Here is an 18,694-nt window from a genome sequence, read left to right as displayed (position 1 = left end):
CCAAACTTCCTTGGACACTCTTTAAGAAGGTCGACAAGACTCCAGAAAAGCCTGCAGCCAAGACTCCTGAGAAGACTCCAGCCAAGAACCCTTCAAAAAAATCCAACCAAGAGCCCTTCGAAAAGTCCAGCAAAGTCGTCTCAAAATAAAAAAGTCCTTCCAAATCAGTATGATTGCTATTTACAATACAAATACATTAATGTAGCTATTACTCATCTATAAAATTGACCGGAGTACAAAATACTGGGGTATTTTTTAGTGACAATAGGGTATCGGGCCTTGGTTTGGGAACCAATCCCAACATTTTTTTTTAAATGAGAAAATTGGTTCCCAGTTACATTGACTGAAATTGTGGTTTTCAGGAATCAATTGTTGTAAGTCCAAGGACTGCCTGTACAACTACAGTATTAACAAGTTGGATGGAAAAAGTGTACCTCAAATGTAATGTAATACTGCATTTGATGAATGAAATGGACCATTTCTGATGCCAGAACGTGACACTGATGCAGCACCCCAGAAAGCTCTGTAACAAAAACAAAAAACAAAAGAATTTATATGTTAAAGAGGGACAGACTGACACACTTCAAACCCGAATGTTTCCTTAACAAAGTACTTCATAGCAATACACTCACTGGTCTTTCACCAAACTTTGATACCAACTAGTAAACAGATGCGTGAAGATTTTTCCATAACATTACAAGCCACCAATCTGGCTGTCTGATCAAGTAGTGTTATGCTGGGCAAGATCACATCCGAACCTTTTTTGTTGTTGTTTCTAAGTCCAAAAGGCAGAAGCACAGGTGATATTTCATGCAATTCTGTGGCTTTAAAGTCTTTCAATTCAACTCCTTAATGCCCTGAAAGCACATAATGTTCTCCCTTATAATGTATCTATATATTGTGCACAAAATAGTCACTATTGCTCAGCTATTTTAGGAAGAATAGTCCTAGACTAGACATCAGTCTGAGGCTCAGGAGATGTGGATTCAGCTTCTTCGCTCTGCCAGACATACTTGGGCAAGTCACTTAAAAAAAACTGTTCTAGTTCCCTAGCTGTAAAATGGGGATAAAAGCACTTCTCCATTGCACAAGGGTGTTATGAAGATAAAATTCAGATACTGAAGCACTCAGATACTACAGTAACAGAACAATTTACTCATCTTTGACAGGCAAAAATGGCACATCTTTAAAAACTGCATAATGATCCTGCAAGTACAAATTGCCTTTTTATACTGTTATAAAACCAGTCAAAGATCTGAAGGTCTAACAAACAGCAATGTTCTTTAATCAATGTGTTTGTACAATGACTATCCATAAGCATGTTATGTAACACTAACATACGATGGGTCAAATAAAAAATACATCTCTTAAACAATTGGCAGGAAAAGCTTCGAAGTGGACAAATATGACACATTAAACTTTTTTTTTTTTAAACAATACGTAGGAAAAGAGTAGTTCGATTATGCTGCCCACTTAAAACTATTAAAAAGTGCTTAATGAATCATTGTTACATCTCATCTATTTTAGCAATGGTGACTAAAAAGCTGTTAAAAGCAGCACTGACCTTAAGCAAGGACTCAGAGCTAGAACCAATTAGCTAGTTTCATAAAAACAGCTACTCAACCACCATTATTCTATACAAACAGTCAAAAGGAGAAAGTGTCTGTGTAAAGACGGGAAAGGAGACAAGTTTATTTCTTTGTTACAAAATGCGTTTTCTGACTGAAAGATTAATCATTTTGAAGAAAGTCCTGTTGTTGACACTCAGCTCACACAAAAGGGGTAAGAAACACTGATCTAGGATTTTTTCCCAATTTCCACCTTTTTTCATTCATGGACCCCTAAAAAGTTTCAAGTGGAGGCAAGCACCCCTTTGAATAGTAAGTGTGGGTATTCAAATTAGGGGTCCACCAATAAAGGTCATCTTGGCTGATACCAATATCCGATGATTAACCAACTATAAAAATCGGCCAATGCTGATCCGATAACTGATATGTAGAAATAATGCAAGGCATTTGAAACTATTGATACACGCCTCCCACCTGCTCTGGCCCTCAATGAGGAAGGCAGTGACTGCCTTATTCCCATGCATATTGTCCCCTCACCCATGGCTCCTACCCACAACCCTGCTCCCCATACAACCCATGCTCCCATCCCAAGTGGGTGGGGCAGACCCTTGTACAGACAGCAGTGCCAGATGCGTTTGGAGCTCCAGAGCATGCTACTCTTACTGCCCGTGGACCCAACACAGCCAAGCTCCTGCAGCCACCGGGGAGAAGCTTTTGCAAAACATCCCTTGTGTGGCACCTTACTCCAACTGTGCACAGACTAAAGTCTCTGCGGCAGCCCCAGCATTCAAGTCCATGCTGTGTGCGCAGCATTGCCATGACAGCAGCAGCAGAAGCCTATAACAATCCCTTTGTTGCTGAGTGCAGCCCCTGTGGACTGCTCCCTGGCCCCCTCCCACTCCTGCTGCTCACTGGGACCTGTAGTCTGCCATGGGCTGCAACTGGCAGCATGGCACAGGGATTAGACCATGCTCACCAGGGTGCTCTCGGTACGTAGCCATAATTTTCAGCTACAATGACTAAAAAAGCCAATACAGTATCACTTTTATCAGTGCCAATCAATATATTGGTGTACCCCTAAATCACACACTTTTGATTGAGAAGTCATCTTTTGCAGACTCCTTAAGACAGTCTGTGTGTGGGCCTCTAGGAGTTAACAAGGTCAGAGCTTGTTCCACTAGGTCCCAAATACCTTCTGCTGATCATTTGAGGGCCCTATCTTGTATTTAAAATTGTAGAGCACCAATGTGGAGCTTCATCCACATATTAACAAGACCATTATGAAGTGTGCTGGCTTTTTTAGGACTCTCCTGAAGCTCTTATTTAAGGAGGATTCATATTGCCCACATTCATACAATTCAATAACTACTTATTAAGCATCAAGAATGAAACAGTTTGGACAAACCTTTGGGGGGGCGGGGAAGAAGAAGAAGAATAGTTGCTTAAGGTAGGGCCAGACAGAAAAATTACTCCAAGGCAAGTAGGGGAGGAATCTTGCTACACTGTGCAGTAACTGTTTTTGTATCTGCCTATCCCACAGTATGAGAGCTACCATACTTACTTGAATAAAAGATTACAAGATGATGCCCCAATAATTAGATTCTATATATGGAAAAATTTATAAAATTTGGTAGGTCTCTTTTCCTTTTCAGTCAGACCCTGCTCTTCCTGAGCACATGAAAGTGAGGAGCAAATTTTGAAAACAATAACTTCAAAATTAAAACACATCTTTAGCCATTCACATATAGAACGTATGGATTTAATAAGTTCATTCAGAACTGATGCATGTTATTTTATTTTTTTGAAACTGCTGCAAGTTTTAGTATAGGTACTCCATAAATACACTTTTGAGTAGCACTTTGGCAACTAGTTATATGTAGTAGAAACGGTGTGTAATATTAATCCAAAACCAAAAGGCTAATGTCCTACCACATAGTTCATTGGACTGGGCCTCTAAAGAGTCAGAGTTTCAAGCCATAGTGACACCACAGTTCAGCTCTGCTCGGGGGGTATGCACTCCATATACTTTCCCTTTTCCATACCCCCCCAGAAAAGAAAAAAGGATCCATGTGCTAATTATCTCCCACTCATGTCTGGAACCCCTGGTGTTCTTGTCATGAGTCCTGGGATGCTCCAAAAATGTATATGCAGATGAAGCACAGGGCAACCTGGTCCACCTTCGCTTCATGGAGGGCAGGGCTACACTAATCATACGTGCCTGGCTGAGAGAGGGGGCAACAGAGGGATTCTGGGTGAACTGTATGCAGTTTTCTGACTCATCATGACAAAAGAGTTGGCAATGAGGGGGGCTGCATTTAATGGGCACTACAATATGTTTTATTTGGAGGGCTGCTCTATCCTATTCTTGTGGTAGGTTCCCATCAGCATGTTTGCCCAATGTGGGCCATGCTTTTTATAGTCAGTCACTCTCAGCATTGGCTGCATTTAAATCAACTTCATAGTTGGTTTTACATGCTGAGCACATGCTGCTTTTGGCAGCAGTTTAATGATAGGCAAAGTATTCAGTGAGAATTCCTCGTATGCAGTCATAAGATGCCAATTGGGGAAGGAGGGACCTTGTCTTATATTTGAGTAAATATGGTAAAATTGAGACCTCCTTGAATGGAACAGGGATAAGCTAAACTGCCCTACTGGGACACATGTATGCCAAGGGTAGAATCTGGGTATTCAGCAATCTAGAAAAAATTGCAGTTGCTATAGGATTAAAATAGTTGTTCTTTCCTCTGGCTGTAAATCTAGGACACTTTAAGGTCCACAGAAAGCTCCTCTGTGAATATACAGGGCTCCCCTTAAATCAAGAAGTTGCTACTGATCTGGGTGTGTTCCTGTAAGATTTAAACCTGTCTAAATTCAGCATGTAAAACCTTATTCTGTCAGGGTTTAGTGAGATTTAGGAAAGACAATTGGGAAGTCAATGTATCTACAGAAGGTAAGACAATTAGGGCCAGTGTTGAAATCAAGAAATCGAAGTGGGAGAACTGGCTACCCCAAGATGGGGAAAAATGGAAGGAGGGCCATCATAACCACATATCCTACACCCAACCTAAGTTGCTTCAGGACTACTGGTAACATGGCAAAAGGGAGAAAGGCAGCCGTTAGCTTCAGGATCCAAAGAATGAGGAAAGATGGGCTCATGCCATCTCTGCAATAAGACAATCACTACAGTTTACTTTAGTCTGCTGCACACTTTTCAGAATCCCTATTTACAAAGATGTTCTGCAGGAAGGAGTCTGAGAGACCACTCGGATGCTAGACCACAGTCTGTGGAGCTGGTCCACCAAAAGATTCTGTTTAAAACATGACAATTCAAAAACCACCAATGGTGCTTTCCAAACCAAAAGTCATGATTCCACTGAGAACATGGAGAAGGAACTTTCTCCCACTTGCATGCGTACTGGGGAAAAAGGGGCAAATACACCCATTTAAAAGGGAAGCAAAAGGATTACAGATCAGTCAGCACAACCTCAGTGGTAGTAAGCTTATGGAGCACATAAAAGAAAAAATTTCTAAGTGCTCAAAGAATAATAAAGTGATCAGGAACAGCCAACACTGACTCAGAGCAAGTCATTCTTAACCAACCTGATTTTATTCTACATCAAAAAGGTGACTGGCACTATGGATGGGGGAAGAGCAGTGGACACTATATACCTGGACTTTAGCAAGGTTTTCAAACTCCCATGGCAGTCTTATTAATTAGCTAAGGAAATATAGTCTAGATGAAACTATTTTAAGTTGGGAACATAACTAGTTGGATGATCATGCTCCAAGAGTATTTGTAAGTGTTCTGTGTCCCACTGGGTGAAGGTATCGTGTGGTGTTCCTCAGTGGTCTTTCCTAGATCCAGAACAGTTTACTATCTTCAGTAAGGACTGGGAGGATGGGAGTGATAGATGACATCAAGCTGGGTTGGGTAGCAAACACTTTGCACTTTTAGATTAATTTCAGACCATTTTCCAGTTTTATCAAATCTGAACCCTAATCTTACAAAGTACTCCACTTAAAAAGACAGAGCAACCCATCAACAACAATGCACAAATAGAAGAAGTTGTGGAATAACTCATTAGACTGCACTACTATGCAAAAAGACCTGAGGATTACAGTGGATCACAAGATGAATGAGTCAGTATGTTCTTACGGCAAAAAAATGGCATACTACAGGGGTTCTCAAAGTGTGGGTCACAACCCCCCAGGGATCACAAGCAATTTAAGAGGGGGCCACAAGCTTCCCAGGGGGTACACATGGTGTGGAAAAACAGCACGCAACGGTAGCAGCAGCAGCTGCTGCATGCAAGCTCCCCGTCTCCCACTGCCACCATCCAGCACTCTGTCACAGTATCATGAAATCTGAGAACCCCTGGTGTACTGGATTATACTAGTAGGAGTGTTACTGTCAAGTCAAAGGAAGTTATTTTTCCACCCTTCTCATGAGGCCTCTTACCATGTTCAGTTCTACACACTTCAGAAAGATGTGGCTAAACTGGAGACAGACAAGCAGAGAGCTACAAAAATGATAAGATGTTTAGGAAACAACTCCTCCCCCCCCCCCACGCTACCAAAAAAAGGCTGGAGGAACCAGGAAATCTGTAGAAGAAGTGATTACAGGGGGATAGGGGAATCTGGTACTCTTTGAATAGTTAAAGTTTTGTTAAAGAGGATTGTGGTGATAGAAAGTTCATCATACTATCCAATCTAAAACTTCCCTTATTTTAATACAGAACCATAGAAAAGTAAGGATCTCTAGAGGTCGTCTAATCCAACCCCCTGCTTAAAGCAAACTATCCTATACAATGACTAACGTTTTAGCAAAACCACAGCCAACCCCGACACAACCATAAGACATAACAATCTAGCCTGCCACATGTAAAGCAGGGGGACCCCAATGGTCAGTGTTGTGTGCCTGCAGAGACAGTTAAGTGCAACGGAGCCAAGGAAGTGTCACATACCGCCAATATAGAGGAAGGCAACCCCATATCCTTTCAGTCTGTACCACTCTAACCATGGGATAAAATTCCTGATGCCAAATATGGCAATCAGTCAGACACAGGGCAAGACCCACTCACCAGGACCCTCCAAGTTTTAAGTCCTAGCAGGAGCCTTGAAAAACCCCAGTCAAAATTCCTAGCCTTAAGTTCAGCCATATCCAATGCTTCTGACCAAGGGCAAAAACAAGTCAAATCCCCCTCCCCAATTCCTGACACGTAGCAGCAGAGGGGGAGGAGGGTGAAGAATTCCTTCCTGATCCCATGTGGCAAGCAAAGCCTGGCATAAGAAACAGATGCAACTACTCCTAGATCATTCCTAACCAATATTTATCCCACTTATTCTTGATCACCTCCAAAGATGGAGAGTCCACAACTTCCGTAGGCAGTCTATTTCACTACCTCACTGTTATAACAGTGAAGATGTTTTTCCAGATATCTAATCTAAACCTACTCTGCTGCAACTTCAAGCCATGGGTCCATGTCCTGCTCTCTGCAGCAAGAGAAAAGGTATTCTTCCTTTTCTTTATGGCAGCCCTTCAGATATTTAAAGGCTGCCATCATGTCCCCTTTTAGGCATCTTTTCTGCAAGTTGAACATGCTTATTTCATTCAACTCTCCTCATAGGACTTGTCTTCCAAGACCTTTATCATTTTTGTCACCTGCCTCTGGACTCTCTCTAACATCTCCACATCCTTTGTAAAATGGTGAGTGCAAAGCTACACAATACTCCAGATGAGGCCAAATCAGAGCTTGATGCACCCCCAAAACTGTATTGGTCTTTTGGGCAGTGGCACCACACTGCATACTCATTCTGAGTCTGACCTACCAAGACTCCAGGATCCTCCCCTGCTGTGCTGGTATTCTGCCTGGCATCACCATTTTGTATTTGTATTTTTGATCATTCTTCCCAAGGTGTAATCTTGCATGCATCAGCATTGAGCTTCATCTTGTTAGCTTCAGCCCAGCTTTTCAAAAGGAGTACAGCTGTTACTCCTTGTTCTGTGCTATATAGCCACAAAATGAGGATTAACCATTTTAAATTATAAGAAGGGAAATTCAGGTGCAATATAAAGCCATGTTACCTAGAACAGAGGCAGGCAATTATTTCAGCTGGAGGGCTGCTTAATGAGTTTTGGCAAGCAGACAAGGGCTGCATGGGTAGCCCCACCCCTTGACAGGTGCCCTGCCCACTGGTCGTCACCTTGGGGCTGGAAGTCCTGTCCTTAAGCTCTGACCTTTGCCCCCAGAAATACTCCTTTCAGCAAAGCCATGTCAGAGTCAGAAAAAAAATTATATTCTTAAAATCAAACATCTACTACATTTAAAAAAAAAGTCCTGATTTGCATGGGTTTGTGTAGTGTACACAGAGGTGAAAATGAAGTCTTACTATTGTAAAGTGTGTGCGTGCATGTGGGGAGGGTGGCTGGGGTGTGTAGGTACATGTTTATGGCAGTGCAAGGGGTGGGATGTGGGTATGTGTAGGGTGGGATATGCATATGGGACCCACTCACCCTGAACATGCCCCCTCCACAAGACACCCCCCCTCCCTCATTGTCCACAGCCCCTGCCACCCAGGCAGCAGCAGGCAGCAAGGCCTTGGGGTGCTCATGCCCAACCCTGCTAACTCCACACTTGTGCCACCCCTGGCCCTAGGGCAGGCCCTGCGCTCCTGCCTGTCACCATTCCACCCCACACCCCCATGCCTGCCACTGCTGCCCTTCTCCTGCCGCTTCCCTACCTTGCCACCTGCTGCCACCTCCCCAACCCCCACCATGCCAGCACCACACAGCTCCCAGCTACATGACCAGTACCACAGACTGCAGCAGGAGCCAGCCAGGAATTATGGGAGCCAGGCCAGGCTGGGCTGGCTCCTACCACATTCTGCAGTCCCAGACATGAAGCTAGGAACCACATGATACCAGAGCAGCAGGTGGGTGCAGCAAGTGACAGCAGCAGACAAAAGGTGGGGAAATAGCAGTGGCAGACGGAGGTGGGGGAAGTGGGAGCGAGCAGGCAGGTGGGAGCACAGCAACAGCTAGGTGAGACCACAGGGCCTGTGCCACTGCCCTGGAGGTGGGGGCAGCAGGATCACAGGGGCTGGGGCTGGAATGGGATCTATGGAGTCAGCCCAGTTCACCCTGCTGGTTCAGCCCAGCTGAGCTCCACAGAGCCCCTGCCAGCCTGGGCTCCATGTTCCTGCTGCCCCACCCTGGGCCCCAGGGCACTAGAATGGGCCCAGCACTCCCACCCACTTGCCACTACCCCTCCCTCTTGCCTACTACCACTAGCACTGCCCTTTCCCCACCGTTCTGCCCACTGCCACTGCTTCTCTCTACCCTTCTCCACCCGCTGCTTCGGCACCATATAGTTCCCAGCTGCATGGCTGCGATGACAGAATGCAGCCAGAGCCAGCCCGGCCCAGAGGACTGGGCTGGTTGCTAGTGGTCCTCCCCCCCCCCCGCAATTCTTAGCAGAGTTCACACTACTAGACAGAGGGAGGGTGGTGCAACAGCCCCAGGGTTGCCAGGCCAAAAGCCTCCAATAGGCAGAGGCTTTGGTTTGGGCCCTGGTGGTGGGGCAGGACTGGGCAGGTCTTGCTGCTGTGGCTGCTGGGTCCTGCTGCCAGCTCCTCCCAAGTCCTGCCGCTGCTGGTGCCTTAGACAGGAAGCCACAGGCAGATAATTTTTTAAATTTTTAGGGGCCAGATAGAATGGCCTGGCAGGAGTATTTTGCCCGCTCCTGACCTAGAGTCTCTCCATTTTTGGCAACTTTTGTCCAACTTGCCCTCAAAACACTTGGAAGAAATGGTTTAGCCAGAATGATCCTGCCATGTGCAGACGGTTGAATGAGATGGTCTCCTAAGGTACCTTCCAGCCCAATCATTTTCTTTCGAACAGAAAGAAGTTGATCTATGTTCTAGCGATATTCCTCTAAAAAACACAAAACAACACCACGTGGTCACACATGAAGAATAAGACTTTAGCTGAATTCATCCTCAGGAACATCTCTCCCGAAAGGAGAATTCAAAGGGAAACCATCCATTTCGTCCATTGTTTCTTTCTTTCCCCCAGCTGCTGTGGAGATGGTCTTCACCCCAGACGAATACTTCTCCCACTAGGTCAAACAAAGCAGAAAGGCTTAAACTATTTCAGCAACTGCCTTATTTCCTATAGGTGGAGGTTGCTCCTCCCCTCTTGAAAGCAAGCTACTTCAAAACAAACAAAAACACAATGCTTAGATGCATGTTTTCTCTTTGCCATCATCAGCCGAGTGACAGCAGCAGCCAGATGCTAGCACATAGTTCATTTTCCTGCCTGAAGCAGACAGCAATCCAGAGAGAGAAAGCATGGGCACAAGAAATCAGGACTCGATTACATCACACAAACACTAGATATCTCCTTATTTTGTAATACTGCACAACAGCCTATAAGCAATGACTCAGAAAAAACTAAGTGTTATACAGCTTTTTGGGAGGAGGGGGTAGAAGGAGGGATAGAATAGGTGTGGTTAGGTTTTGAGGGTTTCCACTTACATTTTTCTTTTAAAGAAGGATCCCCCTCTCCTTTGGCATTCTCTCTCGTAAGTAGAGCAAGCCAAGATGGGCAATTCAGACTGACATTTGGAGTACTGAATTAAAAGGTAGCAAATATTACTGGTGGATACTGGCCAGAATTAGAAATGTTGGGAAAGTACTGCAAAGCCATGAATCCCAAATTGTATGCCTCTTCAGTCTAAGAAATTAGCTCCACTTTCCTCATAAATGCCTAACAAAAAACCAAAGTATATGAATGCCTTCTGTAAAAAATATCAAAGATGAAGATCAAGGTGATATTTAAAAGCTGAAACTAAATTAAAAGGAGACTTAGTCTAAACCTTCACCTACAAATATGAGTGTTCAGAGACAGTATACGAAAGCCTCCCTGAATAACAAATTCATGAAAACCAAGTGAACTCCTGAGGACAAAAAGAATTTATAAGCGAGTAGGCTTAGACATGGAAAATAGAGTGCAACTTTCCTAAGCGACACATTGTTCTAAGAGAAGAGACATGGGTTCTGAAATTGTCCATCACCATAGTCCTACCCCCTTTATTTTTTCACCTATAAACTGTTCATATTAATATGTGCTCCAGGTCATAGTAAGCAGAAACTGAACCACACTTATGTTTCTGTAGGTCAGTTCAATATACATCTTCAGCGTGAGAGAATATACATCCTCATCCAAAATAAAGAGGCCCATCGATAGAGATTTATGAATTATGAATCTCAGAACTATACATCTCTAATTGCTGTATCTAGCTGATGTCGGTTTCACCTTCAGCACAGTTCTGCAGCAGGACAAGTTAAGAAAGTGCACTTGTCCTGCATCCTTCATTGGCTCTTTCTTCACTTCTGGTGCCAGTTCAAAGTCTTTACATCTCAACATCTAGGTCTGCAATAGATTATGACAGGGCTACATTAGAAAAAATGCCTCTATTCATGACTCTGACAGCTGCACTCTTCTGCAACACTGCTTCTAGCAGTGCATGAGAAAGGGAGATGTTCTTGGGTACTCAACTACAAAATAAGTTATCAAAAACTGAAGTTTACAAACTGTTACAAAACCCACTTGTTTGCCAGTCTACTGCCATTGGTGGAGTTAGACACGCTAATTAAAAACCTGGACAACAAAAGGCAGCCTCCAAGAATCCAGGACAGAAAAACAGCAAAAATCCATCAAGATGCTATTTATGGACAGTCTTTTGTGAATCCAAAATTACTAAGTGTCATATTAAGTCAAATCAACAGTCCCACTAGCCCGGCACCCTTTTGGCCAGTTAGCTTGCCACTTCTAGTATTTAAGAAGCATTACTTGAGACTAACAGTGCCAGATGAGTGGCATGGGACTGATCCACAGGTTGAATCGGGCCTTGGGGCCTGGCACCATCCCCTCCTGCTCCCCACACTGGGATTGGATCCCAGCGAACCAGTGATGCCCCTCCTCTTCTTAACCTTGCAAGCTGGGTGCACATGGCCCAGGACTCCCCATGGGTCAAGAAACTTGGCAGCAGGAGAACAGTGCTTTTGTTCCCTCATCACCAGATTTTTGGACCCATGGGGAGCCCTGAAGGCAGGTGGCAGTACTGTGCGCCAGGTACAGTCTGCAGGCTGGGGGTTGAGCACACCTGCTCTGGACTTGAGAGTCAGCCACTGGCAGGAGACTGAAATAAGTTTCTGGAATATATAGCTCTTAACCTAGTCTGGGTGCCGTCTTGAATGCTTTCCAGCCTGACTTGTTAGGTGTCCCAAACACCAAAGCATACGCAAAACAAAAACAACACAAAAGTGAATGATGCGTCTCCCAAGAAACTTGCAGTCCAAAACTAGATAAGATGTACTAAAAAGAGCAGAGAAAGAACACTTGACAAACTAAGAAAACAAACAAACAAAAATATCCAACCCCTCCCCTTCCTCCCCTCAAAAAACAACAAAAAAAACCCTCTTGCCAGCCCATCCAGCCCTGTGCACTGGGTCAATGCAGCATGTTAGGCCACATCAACTGGCCTGCAGGGCTCCCCAGAGGTGAGCCTGGAAGCTCCATGTCTAGTTCCCTCCCACCTCCTTCATATTACTGGGGCTCCCAGAGGATCCAAAATCTGACAGCATGGGAATGGTAGAAGAGTAAATTGCCAGTGGAGCCACAGCCAAAGCACTTCCCACCATATTTTTGATCCTGTAGGGAGCCCAATGTGCCAGATGACAGCTCTCTGTAGGTTGAGCACCACTGGCCTAAAAATAGTTGAAATCCATTGTAGACTGAGAAGTTTCTATCCTAGGTATTATAACTCAGACTAAACACAGATGTCTTCAGAAAACCCTCATATGCACAACTGAAGAATAAATGCTTATAACTTTAAACCTTCTAAAGCAATATTCAGGGTGCTCTTTTCTAAAACTGAACTCCTTCAGTGGTCTGCATTTAAAAACCTTGGCAAGAAACAGCTGTTTATTTTGTTGTTTCATTCCACCATGTTATCTTGGCCTTAGGCCCAAGACCATCAATACTGAGCACCAAAGGAGGCTTACAATCAAACAACTTAAAACTGAATCTCGAAGTCATTAATTACTTAAGAAAATGTGCAGCTCTCCAATGGGATACAACAAATGCTTCTAAACATGGCAGATACCAAAGTTTTGATTGTCATGTTTTAAACTTTTTTAAAAAGGAAGAAATAAGGAACAGGGAGTTTTAGAGGTTCTAGAAATTATAAATTTCTTTCTGCTTCTTAATCCAATAAAAAGGTGGACATAAGGTGCTAGGAGTAGGCAGACCCCAGGCAAGGATCAATACAAGTTAATGAGTTAAAAAAAATAATAAAAAAAAAGTGCCAAATACAAGAAAGTATTTGGCACTTTCAGGGCTATAGGAGGATTTATTGCGATTCAAGTCTCAATAGCTTTAGCAAGTAATGCAGTCATACTATGGACAGAAGCTTTACTGCATAAAAAACACACATGCAGTTATTATTGAGTACTCATACATCACTACAGTAGCCAGTTTAGAATTTATATTTACATGATATAAAAAAGGTTCACCTTTCTATCCACTGCACTAGGCAACCCTTCATGCATTTCAAGAGTGCAGCTGGAAAACCCAGATTCTTCCACTAACTTCAGTTTGTCCAATAATAAATGTAGCCATAAAAATCAGCCATAACATACATATTCTTTATCTCCCAACACTCATAGGACCTCACAAGCCTCACAGTATAGCTAAAAGGGCAATTACATAAAACCATGTTAGGCTAGAAATGAGGGTGGAAATGCAGCAAGTTTCAAAATCAAAGAACAGTCAGATGTTCAGTTGCATCTTTCTTGCTCATGGGTGAGGCCCTAGCCCAGAAAACTGCATTAACTGCTCCTGTGACAGCACGTCATAGGGAAAGGGGTAAAGCTTCCTAATATGAAGGCACCTGTCTAGCTAGAGTCAACTAAAAACAGTTCCCACACTGCCTAGCAGAGCCACAACAAATCCCCAAAAAAACCTCAGTTCCCAAATTGCTTAGAGAGCCCCAACAAATCCCCAAAACTACTGATGTCAAACAGATGTATTCTATGAAGGGAAAGAAGAAAAAAAAAAAAAGGGAAAAAGAAGGAAGTGCACAAGTGGCATAAATTCAGACCACCTGCACCAATTTGAAGCTTCTATACTTCTGTCCAGATTTGAGTCCTAGCCTCACACAGAGCTCTTCCTAGTGATTTCACATAAAAGTGCCAAGAGGCACTGATAATCCACATTCAGAAAGAGGCTACTTTTTAGCCATAGGTATTCGAAAGCTGATCTGATCAGAACAGCTACATGTTCAAACAGCTGTGAGCAGGCATCTCATCAGGACTATCTGCCACACAAATAAAAAGCAACTTCCCATCAGATGAGGGAAAAATATAAATTTTTACCACTACTTTTCATACATGGCATCTATCTTCCCCAGATTTATTACACACGCAAACATGCATATACACAGCATAACCCTGTACCAAAAGGAGCAAGATACCAAGTTAACAAAACCCCCCCAAAAATACATTAAAGGACTTTGTATAATTTTACAGAATTAGACCAAATTCTGCAAACACCACCGAAAAAACCCAACTCTGGCTCTGCAGCTGTTTTGTTAGCCAAGTTAGTTTCCCCATTTGCAATTCTCCACTGCCCTCTAAGGGGTGTTTCAAGAACTTCAACTTTGTACTCAAGTCAAAGCTTAATAGTGGAGTCTTGTCTGTGCCAAAAGAAACATCTGCTAAAAAAGCAGGCAGGATTCAGATTCAGGTTAACAGTGTAGCAGTATTAGTTTAGGGTAAGACTGTAGCAGGACTTCCCCAATTAGTTATTTTCTAAAGTTAAAAGTGAAAGTCCATCTTTAAAAGGTAACCATATGTTAAATATTCCAGGATTCAAAATTAAAAAACCCAAAACACTACCCAAACCCCAACAATTCAGCAAAGTTGAGTCTTCTACCTCCTCCTCACTTACTTTAAGCAACGCTACTGCGCTTTATATTAAATGTAAATAAGAGTAATCATCTGCCCACATCTGACTACTGAAAAATGTGGAGATTGTATGTAGGCCTGACAATGCCTAATATCTATAGGTGTACTTTGTTCCTTACATTCCCTTTCAGGCTCCTCATTAGGTGTTCTATTATCAACTCACAAAGTTCTTTGAGTAAATCCAGCAGAATTTTATTAGACTAACTCAAACAGTTGGAAAAGTTCTTAGCAAGCTTTCAGGCACAAACACCCTTCATCAGGCTGAGGAAGCATCAAATAAAAGACATCAGATTTACCCAAATAACCTTGTCTGCATATATGTCCTTAGACCAACACAACTACAACCTACACCCCTATTATCAACTTGGACTCCAAGTCAATGACACTAAAGAAAACTGATGCAATATGTACAATGAGACATGTCGCAAACTGAAAATATAGTTACATTTTAAATAAAACTAACGGAAACTTAGGAAAACCTAAAATTAGCCTAATGCTTGTGGTGGGTAAGCCTTGAAGGAAGAACTGGAAAGAGGTATAAGATGCCTTCTAGAGACTCGAGAACTGATGTTACAATGGATTTAGAGAATGAGTGTTCAAAACAGCAGATTTGACAAGCTGCAGCCAATAACCATGTTTCAGGGTCCCTTTTGAACTGCTACTCAAGTGTCAGGTCACCAATAAAAAAAGTCTGTATCCTTCACATGATACTCTCACTTGACTGACATTATTATTTTCCATATCTGGTTTTTCAAAACCTCATATCATAGCACCAACACCAAGTATTTCCATTCAAAACTAGATCCAAGTGCAATTAATCTCTTAACTGCTTTTAAGTTTGAAAAAATTCTGAGTGTCCTATCAAGTCTGTTGTATAGTACAACAGTACTTAATTACTGTACTGTATTATACTCAATACAGTACAATTCTTTTTTTTTTTTTTATTATTTTTTTTTTTGTAAAGGGCTTGCCTAAGAGATCATTTTAAAACAGCAACTACTAGCAAGAAGTCCAATATTGATATTGCTTGGATGGGGAGGGTCCAAACAGGGAAGCACACATTTAGCTGGAGTTTGGTCTTGGCCAGTCAGTGGAATATGACCGCAACAGGAAAAAAAAAAGCTATCCACATGTCTAACATACATGGGACTACCAAAGCTATACCTGGTCTGTATAACAGTGATGCACAGAGATATACACAGCTTAGCTCAGATACCAGAAATAACAGTGCCATGTTAGCACGCATTCCAATCAAGTTAGATTTACCTCTCCAAGCAATGCCATATTAAATACCGTTCCACACATTTACATCTAGCTTAGGTATAGTGCCACGTAGGTATACCTCCACTCCATCTCCACCCCCACCCTCCCCATGCTGTTTCTGCCTCCCTCTGAAGTCTAGGGTCCCTGCCCCCTCCTCCCTGGCACTCCCCCTCCCAAGTCATCTTTGCCACTGCTATGGCCTGGCGCATGGAGCATGGCTCCAGGCTGCAGCAGGGGGAAGAAGAGAGTTGGAGAGTACAAGCAGTAGGTGCCCAAGGCTACAGGGAGCAGATGGTAGGCACCACACCTCCGCCTTACTGCTTGTCCCCCTACCACTGCTTTTCTAGCTGCAGTGGTGGTAGGGATGAATTTAAAGACAACCCTCCCATAACTAAAAATTCTATACATGGAAAACCATAACAAGTTTATATGGGGGGAGGGGTGGGGTCTTAAAAATCAGAGTGGACTTGGATTTGGATAAATATAGTACTTATACAGTAGTATGAGAAGAAGAAAAAGTTCCACACGGCATTCAATACAACAGAAAAAAAAGTGAATAATCCTGAGCACTGGAAGTTGGAATAAACAATGAGAATTCAGTCAATCCTCTGTTCACCCATACTACCACACTCCCAGCTGTGCAGAGATGCTGAATCCAAATGCACCACACCACTGCTAAGCATGTTAATGCTACCACATTTTAGAACTTTCCAATTTCACATCCACCCTGGCAGATATGTTCCTCCTCCTTTTGCCTACTCAGCTTCCAGCCAAGCAATGTAGTAGAGTAGAGTGGGAGTGAAACTAATAAGCTCTGAAGACTGCTTCAAAGAAGCTTGTTGCTTTCAACTATAGCTATTCCCCTTCACTGGGGGAAGAGGGGGTGGTACAGAACAACAGGAAGAGAAAAGCACCATGGGGTACAGATAGGAAGAGGGGAACAGAAGAGAAGGGAAGAACAGGTGGCAGTGGGTGGGGAAAAAAACAAAAAACAAAACAGTGATCAAGGAAAAAATAGCAAAATAAAAAAAAACAAATTTAAGAGGAAAACTGAGATTCTAGATCTGAACCACCCCCACCTCAATCTCGGCCCTGGAATGGAGCACAAGAGAAACCCAAGTGGCATAGCCTTCTATACATTCAGATCAAATTGCAGAAGTCAACTGAAGTTAGTGCAAAAGATAAGAAACAGGCTTAAATATACTCCGTGATCGAAACACAGCTTAGCAAGCAGGACACGAGTAAAAAGACAGACATCAGAGGAATCCAAAACAAACTGTTTTGGAAAGAAGTGTCCCTGCATACTTAGCCCCATGCTGGGCTGTAATTCCCTCTTCCCCCAAACGCTTTGCCTAGTGCCAGGGAAGGATTTCCTTGGTGCATCAGTACATGGGAGGAATTTTTACTGGGATTGTTCCCAGTGCTTTGCCTAACACTGGGAAAAAGTGTATCCCTGGACTGCTTGGCTTTGTGAGGAACAGATTTGGCCCACTTACCTGGCTCTCCTCCAGGGGAGGGGTCTCCCCTGAGCTCTTTGCCCAGTATTTAGTTTATAAACTAGCTGTTCCCAGCTGATACCCACAAGGGTGGGCTGTATCCATTAAAAACCAATGCATCTGAACAATTAACAAAACTTTCATCTTTCCCTCAGCCAAAAAAGGGCAAACAGAAGCAGTTCTCATTAACTCACCATTACAAGGATTCAATATCTAAAGAAAGATCGACATACAGCAATCAAAATCACAGAACAGAACGTTTTAGTTCCCAGCCACGGTATCATTTGTTTCACTCAGTCTCTATAATTACTTATCTTGAACACTGGAATTTAAAAAAGTGAAATACTTCATTCTCACTATTCAGAAATAACTTATCAATTCTTTTAATCACTGCTAGCTGAACGCTCTGGCATACAGCTTTAGCTGAACTGCTATGATTTAAACACAAGTTACAAAGTATAGGTTATCTACATTGGTTTTTCCCTTTACCTGGCATACTTTTCAGTAGCTTTGCATTGCACATATGTCCTTTCCATATGTCAGTGAGAATATATTCCATCCGTTTTGCTCTCCAAAGGAAGTTAAACACCCTCAGGTAGTGGCTCATGCATTCTCGTGTAAACACCTGCAAATAAAAGTAAAATATTTTGGCTTCAAAAACATTTGATTTATTCCCTGTCAATGGTCTCTCTCCTCCTCCACCAAGTCTTTCTATGCTAACCTAGATAACTTGTTTAGGATCTAGCAGTAGAGCCCAAACAAAAGCTGAAGACTCCTGAGATCTTATATTATATCCTCTATTCAGGGGTATGATCTAGGACAAGTGTTGTATTGCTTATTGCTCGGCTTCAACAGTTTAGAGTAAAAGGCTGGTTTACAACTGGGGGGAAAAAACCCACCAACCCTGCAAGTAATCTGTAAGTCACAATAGCCCTTTATGTATTCAGAATATATTTGTTAATGTAGCAAAACGGATTATATAGCTACAAGAGCTGCCTTAGATCCATCAACACTGACGCAGTCTGTACACTGCCCAAGATATACTAATAATAGATATACTATATATTAATGCATTAATATCAAATCTGCCTCTCTCTAGAACTGACATACCTTCTCATTCCCAGACAGCTCCTGGGATGGGAGCCATCTGGAATGAATAAGGAGCCTCTGCCTTGAAAATAGTTCTCCTAAAATTTATCTCAGCCCATTTAAGACACTTGAATGCTGTTAAGGCTTTCTTGTGACCATTAGAGAAAAATCAACACGTGTTCTGATCACAACAGATTCCAATGCTCTTTTCAGATACTTTTCGAAAGAAGCTGAGGTTTCGGGGGGGGA

General features: G+C 42.8%; 1 protein-coding gene across 2 annotated transcripts in view; it reads right to left on the bottom strand.

The window, feature by feature from the left end:
* TUBGCP3 (tubulin gamma complex associated protein 3) overlaps window positions 1–18,694 on the bottom strand; it is an 83,968-nt gene that overhangs the window by 6,023 nt on the left and 59,251 nt on the right. For both annotated transcript variants that reach the window (XM_019529649.1, XM_019529650.1), the window contains 2 exons: window positions 17,846–17,981; window positions 435–523 (listed from right to left, as the gene is read on the bottom strand). In XM_019529649.1, the coding sequence (XP_019385194.1) occupies window positions 435–523; window positions 17,846–17,981 (225 nt within the window). The remainder of the gene's footprint in view (window positions 1–434; window positions 524–17,845; window positions 17,982–18,694) is intronic.

Source organism: Crocodylus porosus, unplaced genomic scaffold (assembly GCF_001723895.1).
Source record: "Crocodylus porosus isolate Cpor-Errol unplaced genomic scaffold, CroPor_comp1, whole genome shotgun sequence".
NCBI classification, from domain to species: domain Eukaryota; kingdom Metazoa; phylum Chordata; order Crocodylia; family Crocodylidae; genus Crocodylus; species Crocodylus porosus.
This window is presented reverse-complemented; position numbering and strand designations above follow the sequence as displayed.